This window comes from Plectropomus leopardus, chromosome 1 (genome assembly GCF_026936395.1).
Source record: "Plectropomus leopardus strain MGB_pleo_1.0 chromosome 1, ASM2693639v1, whole genome shotgun sequence".
In the NCBI taxonomy this organism is placed as follows: Eukaryota; Metazoa; Chordata; class Actinopteri; order Perciformes; family Serranidae; genus Plectropomus; species Plectropomus leopardus.
Window position 1 is genome coordinate 41226929 of NC_142176.1, and position 14867 is coordinate 41241795.

At 42.0% G+C, this 14867-nt stretch overlaps 1 protein-coding gene across 2 annotated transcripts in view; it reads right to left on the reverse strand.

Annotated features, from left to right (window-relative positions):
* arnt2 (aryl hydrocarbon receptor nuclear translocator 2) overlaps positions 1-14867 on the reverse strand; it is a 77868-nt gene that overhangs the window by 21821 nt on the left and 41180 nt on the right. For both annotated transcript variants that reach the window (XM_042484759.2, XM_088081226.1), the window contains 2 exons: positions 9114-9179; positions 5466-5551 (listed from right to left, as the gene is read on the reverse strand). In XM_042484759.2, coding sequence (XP_042340693.2) covers positions 5466-5551; positions 9114-9179 — 152 coding nt within the window. The remainder of the gene's footprint in view (positions 1-5465; positions 5552-9113; positions 9180-14867) is intronic.

Genomic DNA, 14867 nt, shown 5'->3' on the forward strand with positions numbered 1-14867 from the left:
AGAAGTAAGAGCGCCCCCATCATATGTGAGGCCACGCTGCCGGACAAGCTGAATACATTTTTCGCTCGCTTTGATCTCCTCAATAGGGATTCAGCTGTGAAGTCTACTCAGCCTCCAGAGGACCGGTCACTCTCAGTGACCACAGCAGATGTGAGAAAACTGCTGAGAGTGAATGCAAACAAGGCTGCCGGCCCAGATAATATTCCAGGATGCCTACTGAAAGCTTGTGCTGATCAGCTTGTTAATGTTATAACTGACATTTTTAACATCTTACTCTCAAAAGAGACTGTTCCCTCCTGCCTCAAGACAGCCATCATCGTTCCTGTACCTAAAAAGTCTGCTGTGTCTAGTCTTAATGACTCTTACCCCCATCCTGATGGGGTGCTTCTGGAAACTCCAGCACATCAAAGACAACATCCCTGCCAGCCTTGACCCTCACCAGTATGCTTTCAGAACCAACAGATCCACAGAGGACGCCATATCTACTACTCTTCACACAGTCTTCACTCAGCTGGATAATAAGAACAGCTACATTAGGATGCTGTTTGTTGACTTCAGCTCAGCGTTCAACACAATCTCTCCAATGAAGCTGATTAGAAAACTCAACACTCTTGGCTTCAGTACAACACTCTGCAAATGGATACTGGACTTCCTCATATGCAGACACCAGGTAGTTCAGAATGGCAGTCACACCTCCTCTACACTAGTGCTTAACACCGATGGCCCCCAGTTTGAGGACACGCCCACTGTCTGGTCCTGCTATTTTCTTGGTGCTCAAGCCCTCCTGACATCATGCCCAGAAAGGGTGGCAGGTGTCACACAGCCCTTTTCTTTGGCACCACTTTTTCTCAACCTAATAATTTCTGTATTCCTACGCTGAAGCCAAATGGAGCCATGCACTGTAGTACACCACAGGTTAGCTGTTTGAATCTGAAAGTGCTGTTACCGACTGTTTCTCGATCCAAGTGAAATGAAACCTTACTTTTCTAAAGATTTCACATGCTTGTGGTTTTTTTTTTTGGTTGTTTTTTTTTCCAGGCAGTTCAAAGAAAGAAATGAAAACTGGTGTGGCCAATTCCACTGAATATAGACATCAAGACTCCACCTGACAGACAACTCTGTGTTTGCAGTGAAAATTTCTCTCAAGAGGATTATATAAAACCCCCGTCAAATAAACAACACTGCTGTCCCCAACCATCAGGTCAAATTACACTAAATACCTCCAAATAAATGAACCAAAGTGCTGACATCTTCTGAATCAGAAAGATCCGGAGGTCATGTTGTGAGCAAGTCCAAGCAGCAGCAGCTCTCTGTGTTTACAGTCCACAGTAAGCTCATGCTTTCACAGTTTCCACACACGTTTCCTCCCTGTCTCTTTTTCGGCCTGTTCAGTCCCCCTCTGGAACAGTTCTTAAATACTTTAGAACTCTGTATCCACAGTAGATGGCATTTCATTGTGCCTGTCACTCAGTTTACTTATTTTCTGGTATTGGTTGTTCCCTCCATAAACTGCTAAAGGTTTAACTCAAACAGTTGACCTGTGCGCAGCTTGGCTGGCCGTTTACGCAGGAATAAAGAAGTTATGGTTGAAAAAATGTAGCACCAAAAGAAAGGGTTGTGCGATGCAGAGGTAAAGCATTGAAAACACTGATATAGATTTTTTCTAGGTAGGCATTTTTTAAACTGGCTAAAATACATTTTGATATCAACCCCTTTATACAGCAGTGTAATGCTGAGCTTTGGGGTGCGAGTCCCATCTGTTTCTGCAAACAGGGAGCACGAACTGAGCTTACTGACTATACATAGTATAGGTATCTCATACAGCCCCACTTCAAAAATCCCAAACTATCTCTTAAAGGCCACAGGGAAGAGTGTTGAAGAACATATAAAAAGTCTGTAATCACCACCAGATAGATCTGGGTGCTATTTAATATGCAGTTATCACAGAGCAGACTGTTTTGCTGAAATTCCTTCCAGATAACATTGGCAGTTAAACATAAAGTTAGGAGATGAGCCTCCATCAGCTTCACTTTACATAAAAACAAATCCATGACTTCATTCATGTCTCCAATCCTCTCCTCTAACACAGGTTAATCAACAGCGTCTGTATGGGTGCTCAATGTGCGATGCATCTGCTGCTCAATGTGCGACGCATCTGTGTCTGCAACGCGTGTCTCTCTCTTGTTATCCATCTGCAGTTTATGAGTGCGTGTGTCTCGCCTGATGACTGCCAGCAGCATTGTGTCCAGAACATTCCAAAGGACTATTTTTAGTGCAAGGAAGTAAACCATGTGTCAGTGATTTCAAATAGTGTCTGTGTGTGTTTGTGTTATACTTGAGAAATATTCGAAGCTCACATCAAAGTTCTAAGAGGACATTCAGTTGTGTGTTACTTGATGCTGTTCAGTTCAAAAAGTAAAGAGCTGTGTGACAGTGAGGTTAAGTGGTGAAAACACTTGTTTGACACAAAGGCATTGGAAATGTTTCCAATCCCTGTCTCTGTGAACACTACAATATGTGTGTGTGTGTGTGTGCGCGTGCGTGTGTATGTGTGTGTGCTGAAGTTAGAAAGTGCCTCTGTGGTTACTTGTGTTCTAAGAACTGGTGTACCTCAGGACCAATGCATACTTCAGTTGTACTGATAAAAGGTATGAGGCTAAGATCACCTTACATACAGAACAGTTTATAACAAGTAAATATATAGAATCTAATATTTCTGATCAATAACTTTTCATCTCATTTGACATTAGTAAATAGCACAGTGGGTAATTCTGCCTTTTTCTATCTTATACAATGTGTTGTTCTGTCTCTCAGTACTCTCTGATTACCCTTCCCTGTCTGGGATTCTTTGCCCCAAGCCCATTGGCTCCTTCTGAAATGCAAATATTGAAAGTCGGCATAGTTTCAATCTTAAAAAAGCCTTCGTAATTTCCTAAAACAGCTGGTCACTGTGGTTATTAGTAAATGTTTCTCAAACAGGAGGAAATGCATTGGTTCTAGACTACTCTCAGTGAAGGTAGTGAGTTATTTCTGGGACCAGGATGTGAGATCCCAATCAATGTGGGACTAAGTCAAAATGAACTACAGTGTGTGCTTTCACTGTGATGAAGGAACATGTCACCCTGTGCACCCTGTGTGACTCCCTGATGTCTCCTAAAATTTTTGTAGCGGTGACTAGTCCAACATTCTTATGATGTGTTCATTGTAATCTTTTATAATGTAATATAAAGTAGATATTAAAGAGGGAAGTATGATATATGTAATAACAAGGCTTTTAATGTGAAAGAAGTTTATGTTAAAGGTTGTATTAGAAATGCTTATGATTGACTTTATGCTCATTTAAAGGTAGTGTTCAGTTTTTTTCCTTTATAATGAGGATTTCTTGGATTCCCTGGCACAGAAGGGGAATAAATTATGACAAAAACTAAATAAACAGCAAGAGATAAACATCAGTGTCGGCTTATTATTTTTAAACATGAGTATTGTTGTTATTGTTGTGGCCCAAAATTTCAATGCATCCCTATCTTTTAGACAACAATGGAGCTCTCTGACAACTCTGTTTGCATCCACATGCAACTTATAATAACAAGGGTCAGCTACTGGTTTGTTTGAACTGCTTGGTCTGATGACTACATCTGCTGCACCCTGTGTTATCTATTCCACCGAAGTATCTGTGGTTTACAGTAACTAAACTAACCAACAAACTAACCAATTTCTCAGTAACAAAGAGATAAATATGGGTATTTTATTAGTGTAGTTGGTTGATCCAGGTCCAACTCCTGACATGTGAATGCAAAATATTGAAATTCTACAGAATGTGTATAAATATACACAGTGACTGCTCTCTAAAGGTTGAAACCTGATTTTGCAACAAAATTCTGTTATTGGCTGATGCTGTTAGCTGGAGGCTGCTTTCATCAACAACCGAGCCCCCTGTCAATGCCCTCTAACCACCTGACTACTTTGTGTGTGTGAGGGGAGCAGGGAAGAGATGTGGATCAACGAGTGGTATGATTGAGGCAGCTGTGGGTCAGGGATAGAGCGGCTCGTCCACTTATGGGAAAAATCAGTGGTCTGATCCCCCACTCCTCCAGTCAACATGTTGTTGTCCTTGGGCAACAGTGTGTGAATGTGTGAATGTGACATGTAGTGTCAATGCGCTATGAGTGGTTGAATGACTAGAGAAGCGCCATACAAGTGCAGTCTTTTTAACCATTTTACCATTGAGTGACTGGGCTTGTCTTAGCCCCCTTCCCAGCTCTGCCCATTTTGAGACTTTTTTTCATATTCCAGAGAGGATGCACTCCAGCCAAACGTAGGAAGTTTAGTTCCTCTTTAAAGTCGTCCAGAAATGACAGTTTTGGATCAGACCTGGTTGAGCCAGCAGACGGTGGTATATTTTTCAGAGTGGGATTGTCTTTGATTAAGGAGTTACAGGAAATCATTTGCATATCCAGAGCGTCACTTGTATCCTTGAGTGAGCTCCTCAGTTGTGGTATCAGTAATGAGATCTGCAGTAGGTCTAAAGGTAACATTAGCCTGAACACTTTACCACCTTTGTGGCCAGGGCAGAGCGCTGAACACAGCTAGTGTTCGGTGTTGTTTTTGCTGACAAGTGCGGACAGAGATATTTTGTAAAATATGTGGACAGAATTTTTTTTGGAAACAGAGAGGGAAAATATCCATTCTCAGTGTATTTGTGTACTTGCAGACAGGGCCTCAAAAGCGGCAATAAAGCAAAAAGCTACAACTGGAAATGGTTTATTTGGAAAAGAAAAACTTGCAGATATGCTGAGCTGTATGATCCCATTTCCTGAGGGTATCGAGACTGGAGCAGAGAGAGGAGTGGAGTAACAGGAACACCTGGAGTTCCCAGGCAGGCCCTGGTAGGTGGGACACACTCCACATACAGGCTTGTTGATCCAACAAATATGTGAACTGTCAGCTGGGCTATTCATCAGCCACAGGACAGTCTATACAAACTCTCCTGCAGCCAATTACAGACAAAGACACAGTATTAAATGTTTGCTTTGCAGGGCATTAGCTCACCTGGTGGAGTGTGCTGTGTGTCATCATCTCTCTTTATTGTCTATCTCCAGTTGAACTATCTAATAACATGGCAAAAGCCCCCCAAAATAATTAAAAAAAACCTCTTCTCTATGCCTTGTATGTGAGCACAGGCTCATGGGATGCAGCATGGTCTTACATCAAAAGAGAACAAAGAAGCTGCCCTGAATCCTGACGTTCCACTCACACACTCTGGATGGGATACAAGAAGCACACAGGCTGCTGTGGATCTGGGGCTGAATCCAGCTCCTGATCCAGAGCTGTGCAGAGCCCACAGCTGCTTTACGTTACACTCATTCTGGCCAGGGACTCATGCAGTGAGGTGAAGTTTGGGTTAAGCAGGGATGGAGACGAGAGCATCCAGTTCAGGATATGTATGAGTGAGTGTGTTTGTTTACCTGCAGGAGGCCACGCTTTGATGTAGCCTGTGCAATGCACCACAGAGTACTGAGCCTCTCCTTCTTTAGAGGGTCCAAGACCATTCCTGTCCATTACACACACACACACACACACACACACACACACACACACACAGAGATAACAACATGTTAGAAGCTGAGCTGTGAAAGGACTCAACAGTACCAGTTATTTCAGACATTTAATACTCAAAACTGTCTGCTTCATCTCTCTGTTCCTGTAACTGCTTTTAAAAAACAAGAGCCTTTACCTCCTGTACATGAAGGGTGTAACGCCAAACAGGAAATGTGCAGGGTTTATATCAGAAGTCTTTTTCTTTTTCTGTGTTACATTTGTTCCTGCTTCTGTTCCTGCTCCTTCTACATACGTCTAAAAATAATATCTCAGATTTATATAGTGCCTTTCATGATACCACAAAATAATCGATTTTTACTGCATACTCAAATTAAACACATAACAGAACACTGTATTTCAATCCCACCTTCTGTGCACCAGTCAAGTCGCACATACAGTTTATATCCATGTCTGTGAAAAGATGGATGCTTCACAAACATCTCCCCCCAACAGCACAGAAGATCTCCACAATCAGCACAGTGACAAGGTGAACATGCAAGGTTCTTCAGTTATGAACAAAAACATGTTTTATAAGGTCACAGTGACCTTGACCTCTGACCACCAGATATTGCAATGCTTGGGTCCAAGTGGACATTTGTGCCAAATTTGAGGAAAACCCGCTCATGGTCATCAGATACTGCGTTAAAAAAGAAATGAGATGGATGCAGGTCACTGTGACCTTGACCTTTGAACACCAAAATCTAGTCAGCCCATCACCTGAAAACATAATGGCTTATTTTTTAAACATATTTAAAAAAAACAAAAAAAAAAACAGGTCACTGATGCTCTGTAGATGGGAACCAGTGATGTTCTGGGCAGTCTGAGTCACCCGCTGTAGAGCCTTCCTGTCCTGGGCCGTGCACAAACCATGCCAGTTCATGATGTTTCCAGTCAGAATTGCATCGGGTCATATTACATAACTTTTCTTGAAGAACAAGAGATTGTGAGTAGAATGTGAGGTCCAGATGAAAGTAAAGTTGGTCTTAAGTTTCTATGAAGACAGATGAGACAGCATATCTTTGCTCATTGTATTAAAATTTTTGCATTTTTGTTTTTTTTTCATAAGTTCCTATTTTAAAAATGGGAAAGCTCATCCAGAAGGATGAGCAAGGGTGCTGGGAGGGGGTGAATATTACTTCTTATTACTGGATGTTTTTTGTATTCAAACCACATTCCCTGATCAGAGTATCAGAGTATCAGGGTATTGTATTCAAATCTGTTTACACCTCCAGTGTGTATGTTCCATAGTGGCTCCATTTAAATATTATAAGATATTCAAGAAACACTTTCATGATATTCAACATCTGAGGGAAGTTCCAGAGAGCCAGATTCTCTTTGGTTGCAGCCTCAGTCAGAGATAACAGGCACCATGAAGGTGGTTATCACCCATCTCTGTTAACACCTCAGGCTCTGTGTGTGCGTCCACATAAAACCAGTCAAATCATGCGTTCAGCGTGCGTGCCGCCTACTTCTGCCTCTGAAGAATATGAAAAAATATTACAACAGTAAGCAACACCATTGCTTCAATTAAAGCGAGAGAGGAGTGCTGGCAGAGCATGACTGCATGTGTAAATTCACAAGTGAATATACTTAATAAACCACTGTTGATTTCTAAGGTGACCGCTGCACTTCAAACTTGATGCAGCACACTTGAACCTTAGACTAAGGCATGGACATCACTTCAGTTTTTGGACAAATCAAAGAGAAATTATTTTATATATTATCTGTGATTACCCCCCCCAATCAGTGTTCTATCAGCCGTGGCAGTGTCTAGCGGACACACCCAGGTGTATGAACATAATCCAAACAAACCATGCATGATGCATATATCGCTAAAGTAAGTGCACAGCTTTGGTAGGTGGCATTACTAATGTAAAGTTACAGCTCAACATGTTGGATGAAGTACATTTATTCTCTAAACTGAGAATCTGTTGACTAGAGACTGACACTATTTTTAAAGGAGATGATCTGTCTGGAGCACAAGTTAGCATGGCCATCATGTATAAACACTACAGTCATTATTTCCTGTATGCAGATCTTCCTGTCAGGCTGCAATCTCAAATTACTTGGCTTCATCCCATTTCCTTATCTCACATCCCTGTTTCCCTCATTCGTGTCTCTTCCTCGCATCTTAGCTCCTCCCTCGTAGGATGAGAGAAGGGAGACATGTCTTTAGACAAATGAGACGTCCTTTCCTCTGAAGCGTCAAATGAAGTGACGTCTGTTTGTGATGACGCCGACAGCTGATCACATCTGGATCAGCTGTCTGTCGGCTTTATCAACAGCTGTTGAAATCTCTAATGTGTGCACACAAACTCATACACAGAATGTAGGACTATGTATGATAAAGATCCAGTCATCAGTGGCAGAGCAGCAGAGTTTTCTCTCTGTGTAACAAACACCTGCACATGAGCAGCCTGCTTTCTGTTTCTGTACTGCACTGTGTCCTGTTACAGAACAGCCTGTGTTTATATGATTTATTCATTATTTGCATCTGTCTCTATTGATATTCTGACTGAAAACTCATTACTTAAGAACCCAGGATATGATCATGATGTCTTTTCAACACTGAAACTTATTTAGGTTAAATGTTTCAGGGAAAATTGACATTCTGTAACTCATCAGGCCTGATGTACAGGAATGATCATCCTCAAATGTGACTGAATAGAAATGACAATCAGTGTTGTAATAAGCGTTTTTTGCTGAAAGACAGGCTCTCTCAGACATTTATTGATTCCATAATATAAGTTAATGATGGAAATAACCAATCATGAAAAAGAATAATCTTTCAAATCAATGAAGACAGTTGTTTTGGCTTCTTCTGTTGGTCAGATTTTCAACCAGATGGTGAATCAGAAAACAATAAAGCATAAAGTTGTAAATGATTAAGCTGAGTTTAATCTCTGATCTGTCTTCCCTGCAGTATGGATCCTGCATGCCGCCAATCTTTAACTGCAATCATGGGGGCATGTCGGTCGGTAAAAGACTTCCGTGAAGGCTTCTCCCATGTATCCTCACTTCCCTCTCCTCTGAGAGCCTCCTCTCTCCTCGACTCTTCAAGTCCTCTGAGTGCATTTAAGTAAATGGAATGTCCTTCAGTCCCTTAGTCTTGATTGATTTCCAGGTCAAGTGACTGTGGATAGAGGATGGAGGATGCAGGAGTCGAGGAGGGATATTAAAATGCACCTTTGGAGGATGAGCACAACCTGCTGTCACCTGAGACAAAACCCTGGGCAAAAATTTCCTATAAACATATCTAATAATTGAAGGCAACCCAAATGAGCCGATCAGCATTTTGATCAGCTCCTCTCATGTCTTGGAGCAGCTGGGGACAAAACAAAAGGCCAACAGAAAGCTGACACATCACATTCTCAGTGACTTTATCAGCTGACTGTCAGAACCCAGTCACAGACAACAACAGGAACCTGACGGGGACATGTCCCCCAGACACTGAGGGTGAGGAGGAGAGGTATGACAGCAGATGACAGCTATGGTGAAAGAAGAAGTTCCTGTACCTGTATCTCTTCCTCATGTTCGACAGACGGTTTAGCGAGATGTGATCCAGAGGAGCGCTTCCGCACCTGCACACAAACACAAAACAAAGACAAGCTCACATTACACTCCAGTGGGACACGACACCAGCAAGCTTCTGCCAATCACAGCAGGAGACAGCACATATCCAACTGCTCGACAAACAATATCCACCACATAGTGACATGGCTCCCATGATCTCCTCCTTCACTGAAATGCTTCAAAATGTCAAAGTTGGCCACAGTTCTCACAAACTACGTTACACTCCTCTACGGAGAAAATGTCAGCTCTTCAAAGACTTAAAGTGCTCTCTTTGGTTTCATGCGAGCTCAAGCAGTACCATCCAGTTTCCTGTGAATTCCATTGCAGCCATGAGGCCAGCAAAAAAAAATGTTGGCATTGTACATTTCTGGAAACCACAGATTGACGATGACATGGATCAGATTATATAAATGTGAAGTGAGTTTCTCATCAGGGGAAGGAGAGATGGTGGATGGCGTGACTCCTCGGTGAGACGGCTGCCAAGCAGCAGACAGCTGCAGACCGCTCTCCCACACCAGCTGAAGTGGGTATTTTTTAATAAGAGCTCGGGATGCGTCCAGCTGTGTTTGTAGCAACCAAACAGGTCACTGAAGCCAGAACATGATGTTTCCCTAACCCTGACCCAAGGCTCAACATACAGGGATGCCAGGTTGCCATTGGCAACCATTTTGAGAGACTGGCAAGCAATTCTTAGCCTTTGGTCGTGACTAAGGCGTGAAAAGTTCAGCTAACCCGTCAATATCACAAACAACGTGACAGCTACAGGGCGGATGAGCTGTGCAGGAGGAACGATGCCAGCTGGACTCTGTTTGGAGGCTGACTCAGTAAACAGCATGATGTTTGTTTGTTGTTCATGAGATTGTTGTTTTTGGGATGTTTGCTGTCAGATCTCAGAACAACCTGCTTAGACAACCTGACAATGCTGTCGAATTCCATGGAGACAGCATGACATCATCTCCGGTACACACATGGTCAACCTCATATTTTTCTCAGGCTGGGCTGAAATAAATGTATGATAAAGCACGGTGTAAAACCTCTTATACTTTTACCAACAGTTTTGTTTAATTTGGTGTTATCTGGTCCTCCAAGCAGGATCTTAAGTATGTTAAATTCCTTTGATGATTTACCTAATGCTTAACTGCATAATATCTTAATTACTCATAATATGACTGAAAACAGCAACCTTATTTTTAGTTTTTGCAGCCAAGCGCTGATGCCTGTTTGCCACCCTGGAGACCATTTTTAAATGTTTTTTGTTCCCAAACCTAACCGCACATTAACCACAGTGCTGTCACTACATAAAAGTGAACATTTCAACGTAAAGAATGGTAAAATTTCAACATATCAGCTACATTTGAAACATACAAATTAGGGATGCCAATGATTAACCGGCAACCAGTTAACCATAGAGAATACTTATGAGCGGTTACACTGGTCTGTAGGTTAATTGTGCCACTCTTCAGTTTGCTGCAATGCACCCCACCCAGGTCTGGTAGGAGCAGGCGGTTTGGCTTATCATTGCTAACAACGCTGTGTCGGGTTGAGGTAACATAATGCCATTGCACGTTTTTTTTTTCATTGTCCTCAAAAATCAACTGGTTAGTTATCTAATAAATGTCGGCATTTAGAAATTAAAATTAAGCAAAATTGAAATCCCAAGTGCAAATGTCACTTGAACATATAGTTTGCATAAATGCACAATGAAGTGTGTTGAGGCCAGGTGTAGCTGCCCGTGTTCTCTGATGGTGTTCATAGGAATCCAACCGACACCTAAACTCTTATGAAATATTGTTTCATTAAAAAAACACACAGAAAAAACATCAACAGCCGTTTACTTGATGGTCTATGTTTTTAGTTGTGGGGAATCCAATCCATTTCAGCTCAACATTGTTTAAAAGATTTCTGTTTTGAGTTCCTTTTTTTCCAACAGAAATAAAATGAGCTTGTTTGAAAGCACTATAACATGCATGATCTTGGTAATCCTAATGACTCACCCATCACTTCTGTTTTCTGTATGGAGTCAAATTAATGGTACCTCGAACAGTAAGGTGGTGGAATTATGTCCTCAACTTAAACATAAAGTCTGATTCCATTAGCAAAATCAAACAAATACAGATTTTGCTGCTTCTGATGCTTCTTAGTGGACAGTGGAAGTACGACACTGTCCCTGAGCAGAGCTGCTCAGCCGCCTGCTGATGTAGGAATGCTGGGCAAAGGTACATTTTGGGGTTTGATCATGATAACTGCAAAGCAGTGAGTATTAAAACAGCTGCTTTCCAAGACATTTTCCAGACTTTTCCAAGACAACAATCTGCACTGAAAAATAATTACTTTGCAACAAGGCCAAATCCCCAGCAAACAAGTGAACAGAGGCTCATTTTCAGCTCAGTACAGAGACACTTGTGCAGGTTGTGAACAGGTTGGACCTTCTCATGTCCAACATGTGCTGTCAAATGAACTGTGAGATATTTAACATACATGACTTGTTTTGTGTAGTTGTATGGGCTGTATAATTTGTGTCTAAATCAAGTTTTTTCAAGTGGATACTGTTTCATACCAGTTTCTATTCTAATGCTCTATTTCCCAAAAGACACACCACTGAAAATAATTAATCACAACAGCATGTAGGGGAGTGCTATAAATAAGTAAATGACCTTTGTTTACAAGATTGTAAAAGTGGAGGGAAATAGCTAAAGTCACAGTCACAGTCTGATGGGGAATGTGAGAGAGAGAAGTAGCCACACAAGCTGAGGAGAGCAAGCATCACCAGCAGCACTTTTCTGAGCCAGTGTGATCTGAATTCAGTTAAAGCAAGTTTAAGGATCAAGGAGGTATTTTAAAGAAGAACACAGAGCCACAGGTCTGTCTGCTCCTCCAAAACATCCTGCAAATCCACCGTGGACCACACACACACACACACACACACACACACACACACACACACACACAATCTGTACACAGCAGCTGGAACATACATCAGCTTCTCACAAACTCTATTATAATCAGGCCTGCAGCTATCCATTGTTTTCATTGCTAATTCGTCTGCTGATTACTTTATTGATGAATCATTTTGTCTATAAAATGCCATCAAATAGTAAAAATGCCCATGACAGTTCTTGAGAGCCCAAAGTTGTTATTGGTCGCTGATTATTTTTCTGCCTGTTGATTAATGGATTCATTGATTAAATCAAATTTCTTAAAGTCAAATAACACACCTCCATAATGTATTTGGAGGTCAATTTACCCTTTCATGTATAAGCCTCAGTTGGACCCCAACTGGCACATGCACACACTCGATAGTCCCCAGTTCATTATAGCCTAACATTAGCTTTTCACTTCTGTTGACTGCACGTAGGCTTCAAAATACGTAAAAGTGGTGTTCATTTGTGAAGATTATCTTGCTGAACAAAAGTTGTAATTATCATAAATGATTGTTTTACCACAGACCTTGTTTTCTGCAATGATCCCAAAATCCAGTGGAAAAATCCAACATGCTTTTTGATGAGGGAACCAGGGCAACATTAGCTTCCAGGTTGGCCAACAGAAAAATGTCATCCCGAGGCACGCTGTATCTCCACCTGCTGTGGAGGAGTTGGACATACCCTTTTCAATAACTGGATTCTCCCCCATTGCTTGTTTGCTGGTACAAGGACAGGAGTTAAATTACATGTTACCCTGCTCAGGCTGTAGACTGAACCCCGAGTCAGACCGGTCACACATTGGAGTTGGAACACCGGAGGCATCCATTGCTTTCACTGTATTTCCTACAGACCAGCGCTGTTTTTCTGTTTTTCTTTTCGAAGATATTTTTCTGTGGAAAGGCCAGTCTTGTGGCTGAGCATTACATAAACCTGCCTGGATCTAATAACGGCTTCCCTGAAATGTACTTTGTTCATCTCAGCTATGTTTATGTGCGTGCCACAGAAGTGGTTGCGTTTCACTGTTTGCTTGCAGTCTCTTTCAGAGTGTCCCAGCAGCATGTTGTTTGAATTATGCAGAGCCTGGAATAGCAACAGAACAGAAGAACAAGCCAGTCCAACAAATTCCTGACTACACGACACACTGCGGCTCTCATGCGACTCGCAGGCCTCTGTGATAGAGCCAGACAAAACAAGGCAACAGCCAGCGTGTCAGAAAGAAAATGGAAAAGGTGTGTTATTTTGTTAAACTAAACATGACCTCCTCCAAGACGCTGAAGCAGTCAAAGCTGCTTTGATGTAGTTTGTAGTCAATGAGTAATGAGGGCAAACTGTGATATCCTGAAAGAGAAACATTTCGCTAGAAGCTGGGTTTGTGAAGGGTCACAAGGTATCGAGTAGAGATGGAGTGATGTCCAACAGACGACAATAATTGTTAGAATACAGACAGCAAGCCTGCTAAGTCTAATTATATATATGAAGTATTGAAACATCAGTCATTTCAGCAGCAACCTCCAGGGGGGACAGAAGGCCGTATGGTTTGAGGTCAAAGGCTCAAATGCACTTAAAGCTATTACTGAACAGCAGTATTTGGGAAAAGGTCTATCTGTAGCCTGGCAAAAGTTTATGTCTTATGCAAGAAATCCCACTTTGGGAGGAATTTTGTGCCCACAGGCATCACTGTTGTAAATAGCCTGGGTATGCTGTCACACACTTGTTCATGTTCACTGAGATGTTCCTCTCTGTGTTTAACTGTTCTTGGTGTTTTTCTGTACAGACAGTGAAAACAAATTTCCTCCGCAGAGGAGAATCTGAATTGTCACCTGTCCACCAACACTTCACAGTAGGTAAAAACCTACTTGGCAATAAGCAAGATTCTGATTTTCATGATTAGAGTGTATCAAAGGACAATGTGAAAAGACTGAGAAAATGTGAGAGGGGTACAGCTAACACAAAGCGGATCAAATTCCGATCCTTTTTTTCCCTGTACCCTACCGAAGTGCTGCTCTTCTACAAAACAACCGGGCTCTTCAGTTCAGCATTTCTCTGCACTCAACCAAAGATTATTTGTGAGGGAAGAACCACTTTTGTACATCTGTGAGTGGACTGAGTGTTTTTGTAGTTCCCACAACTCCAACAGAGTGACACATTGTCTCTCTAGTGGATTCCTTCACGTAAAGTCAGTTGCATTTTCCACTTGATCTTTCATTCATATCATATGAATAATTTAAGCTCATAACTTGATCGAATGGATCAAACAGTTCCTGAAAAATGCAGTGTGTCATATGCAGTAGCTCCAGCTGTTAGATGACTGTCAGATCCCTGACAGTCTGTGGCTGCACACTCTGCTTCTTCAGCTGACTGTGTGCTCTGTGCTTTCAACTAACTGCTAACGAGAGTCTTGCTGTGTTTCAGTAGTCATTAAACATGTCGTCGTTCACTTCCCCTCGTAAGAAGTACTTACTTTATTTATTTAGATGTGTTCCTGATGGTTTGTAAAGCGCTAATCCTGCAACTTTCAGTCGATCCGTGATAGTCGTGATATTTCGGCTGAAAGGGAATGAGGGCAGCTTTCCCTCACCTCTCCAAGTGGCCTCTGTGTGACGTTCACCGTTATGTAACACTAAAGGTTGAGGGGAAGTGAAGGAGGAGAAGTGGAACTACTGATGAAACGCAGCGCCTGTCGCTTGGCAGCGGCCCGTTCCTCAGCTCAGCTCCTTCAGCGGATCTCAGTGCAGAGAATGCTGCTACGTTATTCATTGTTTTAAAACATATACT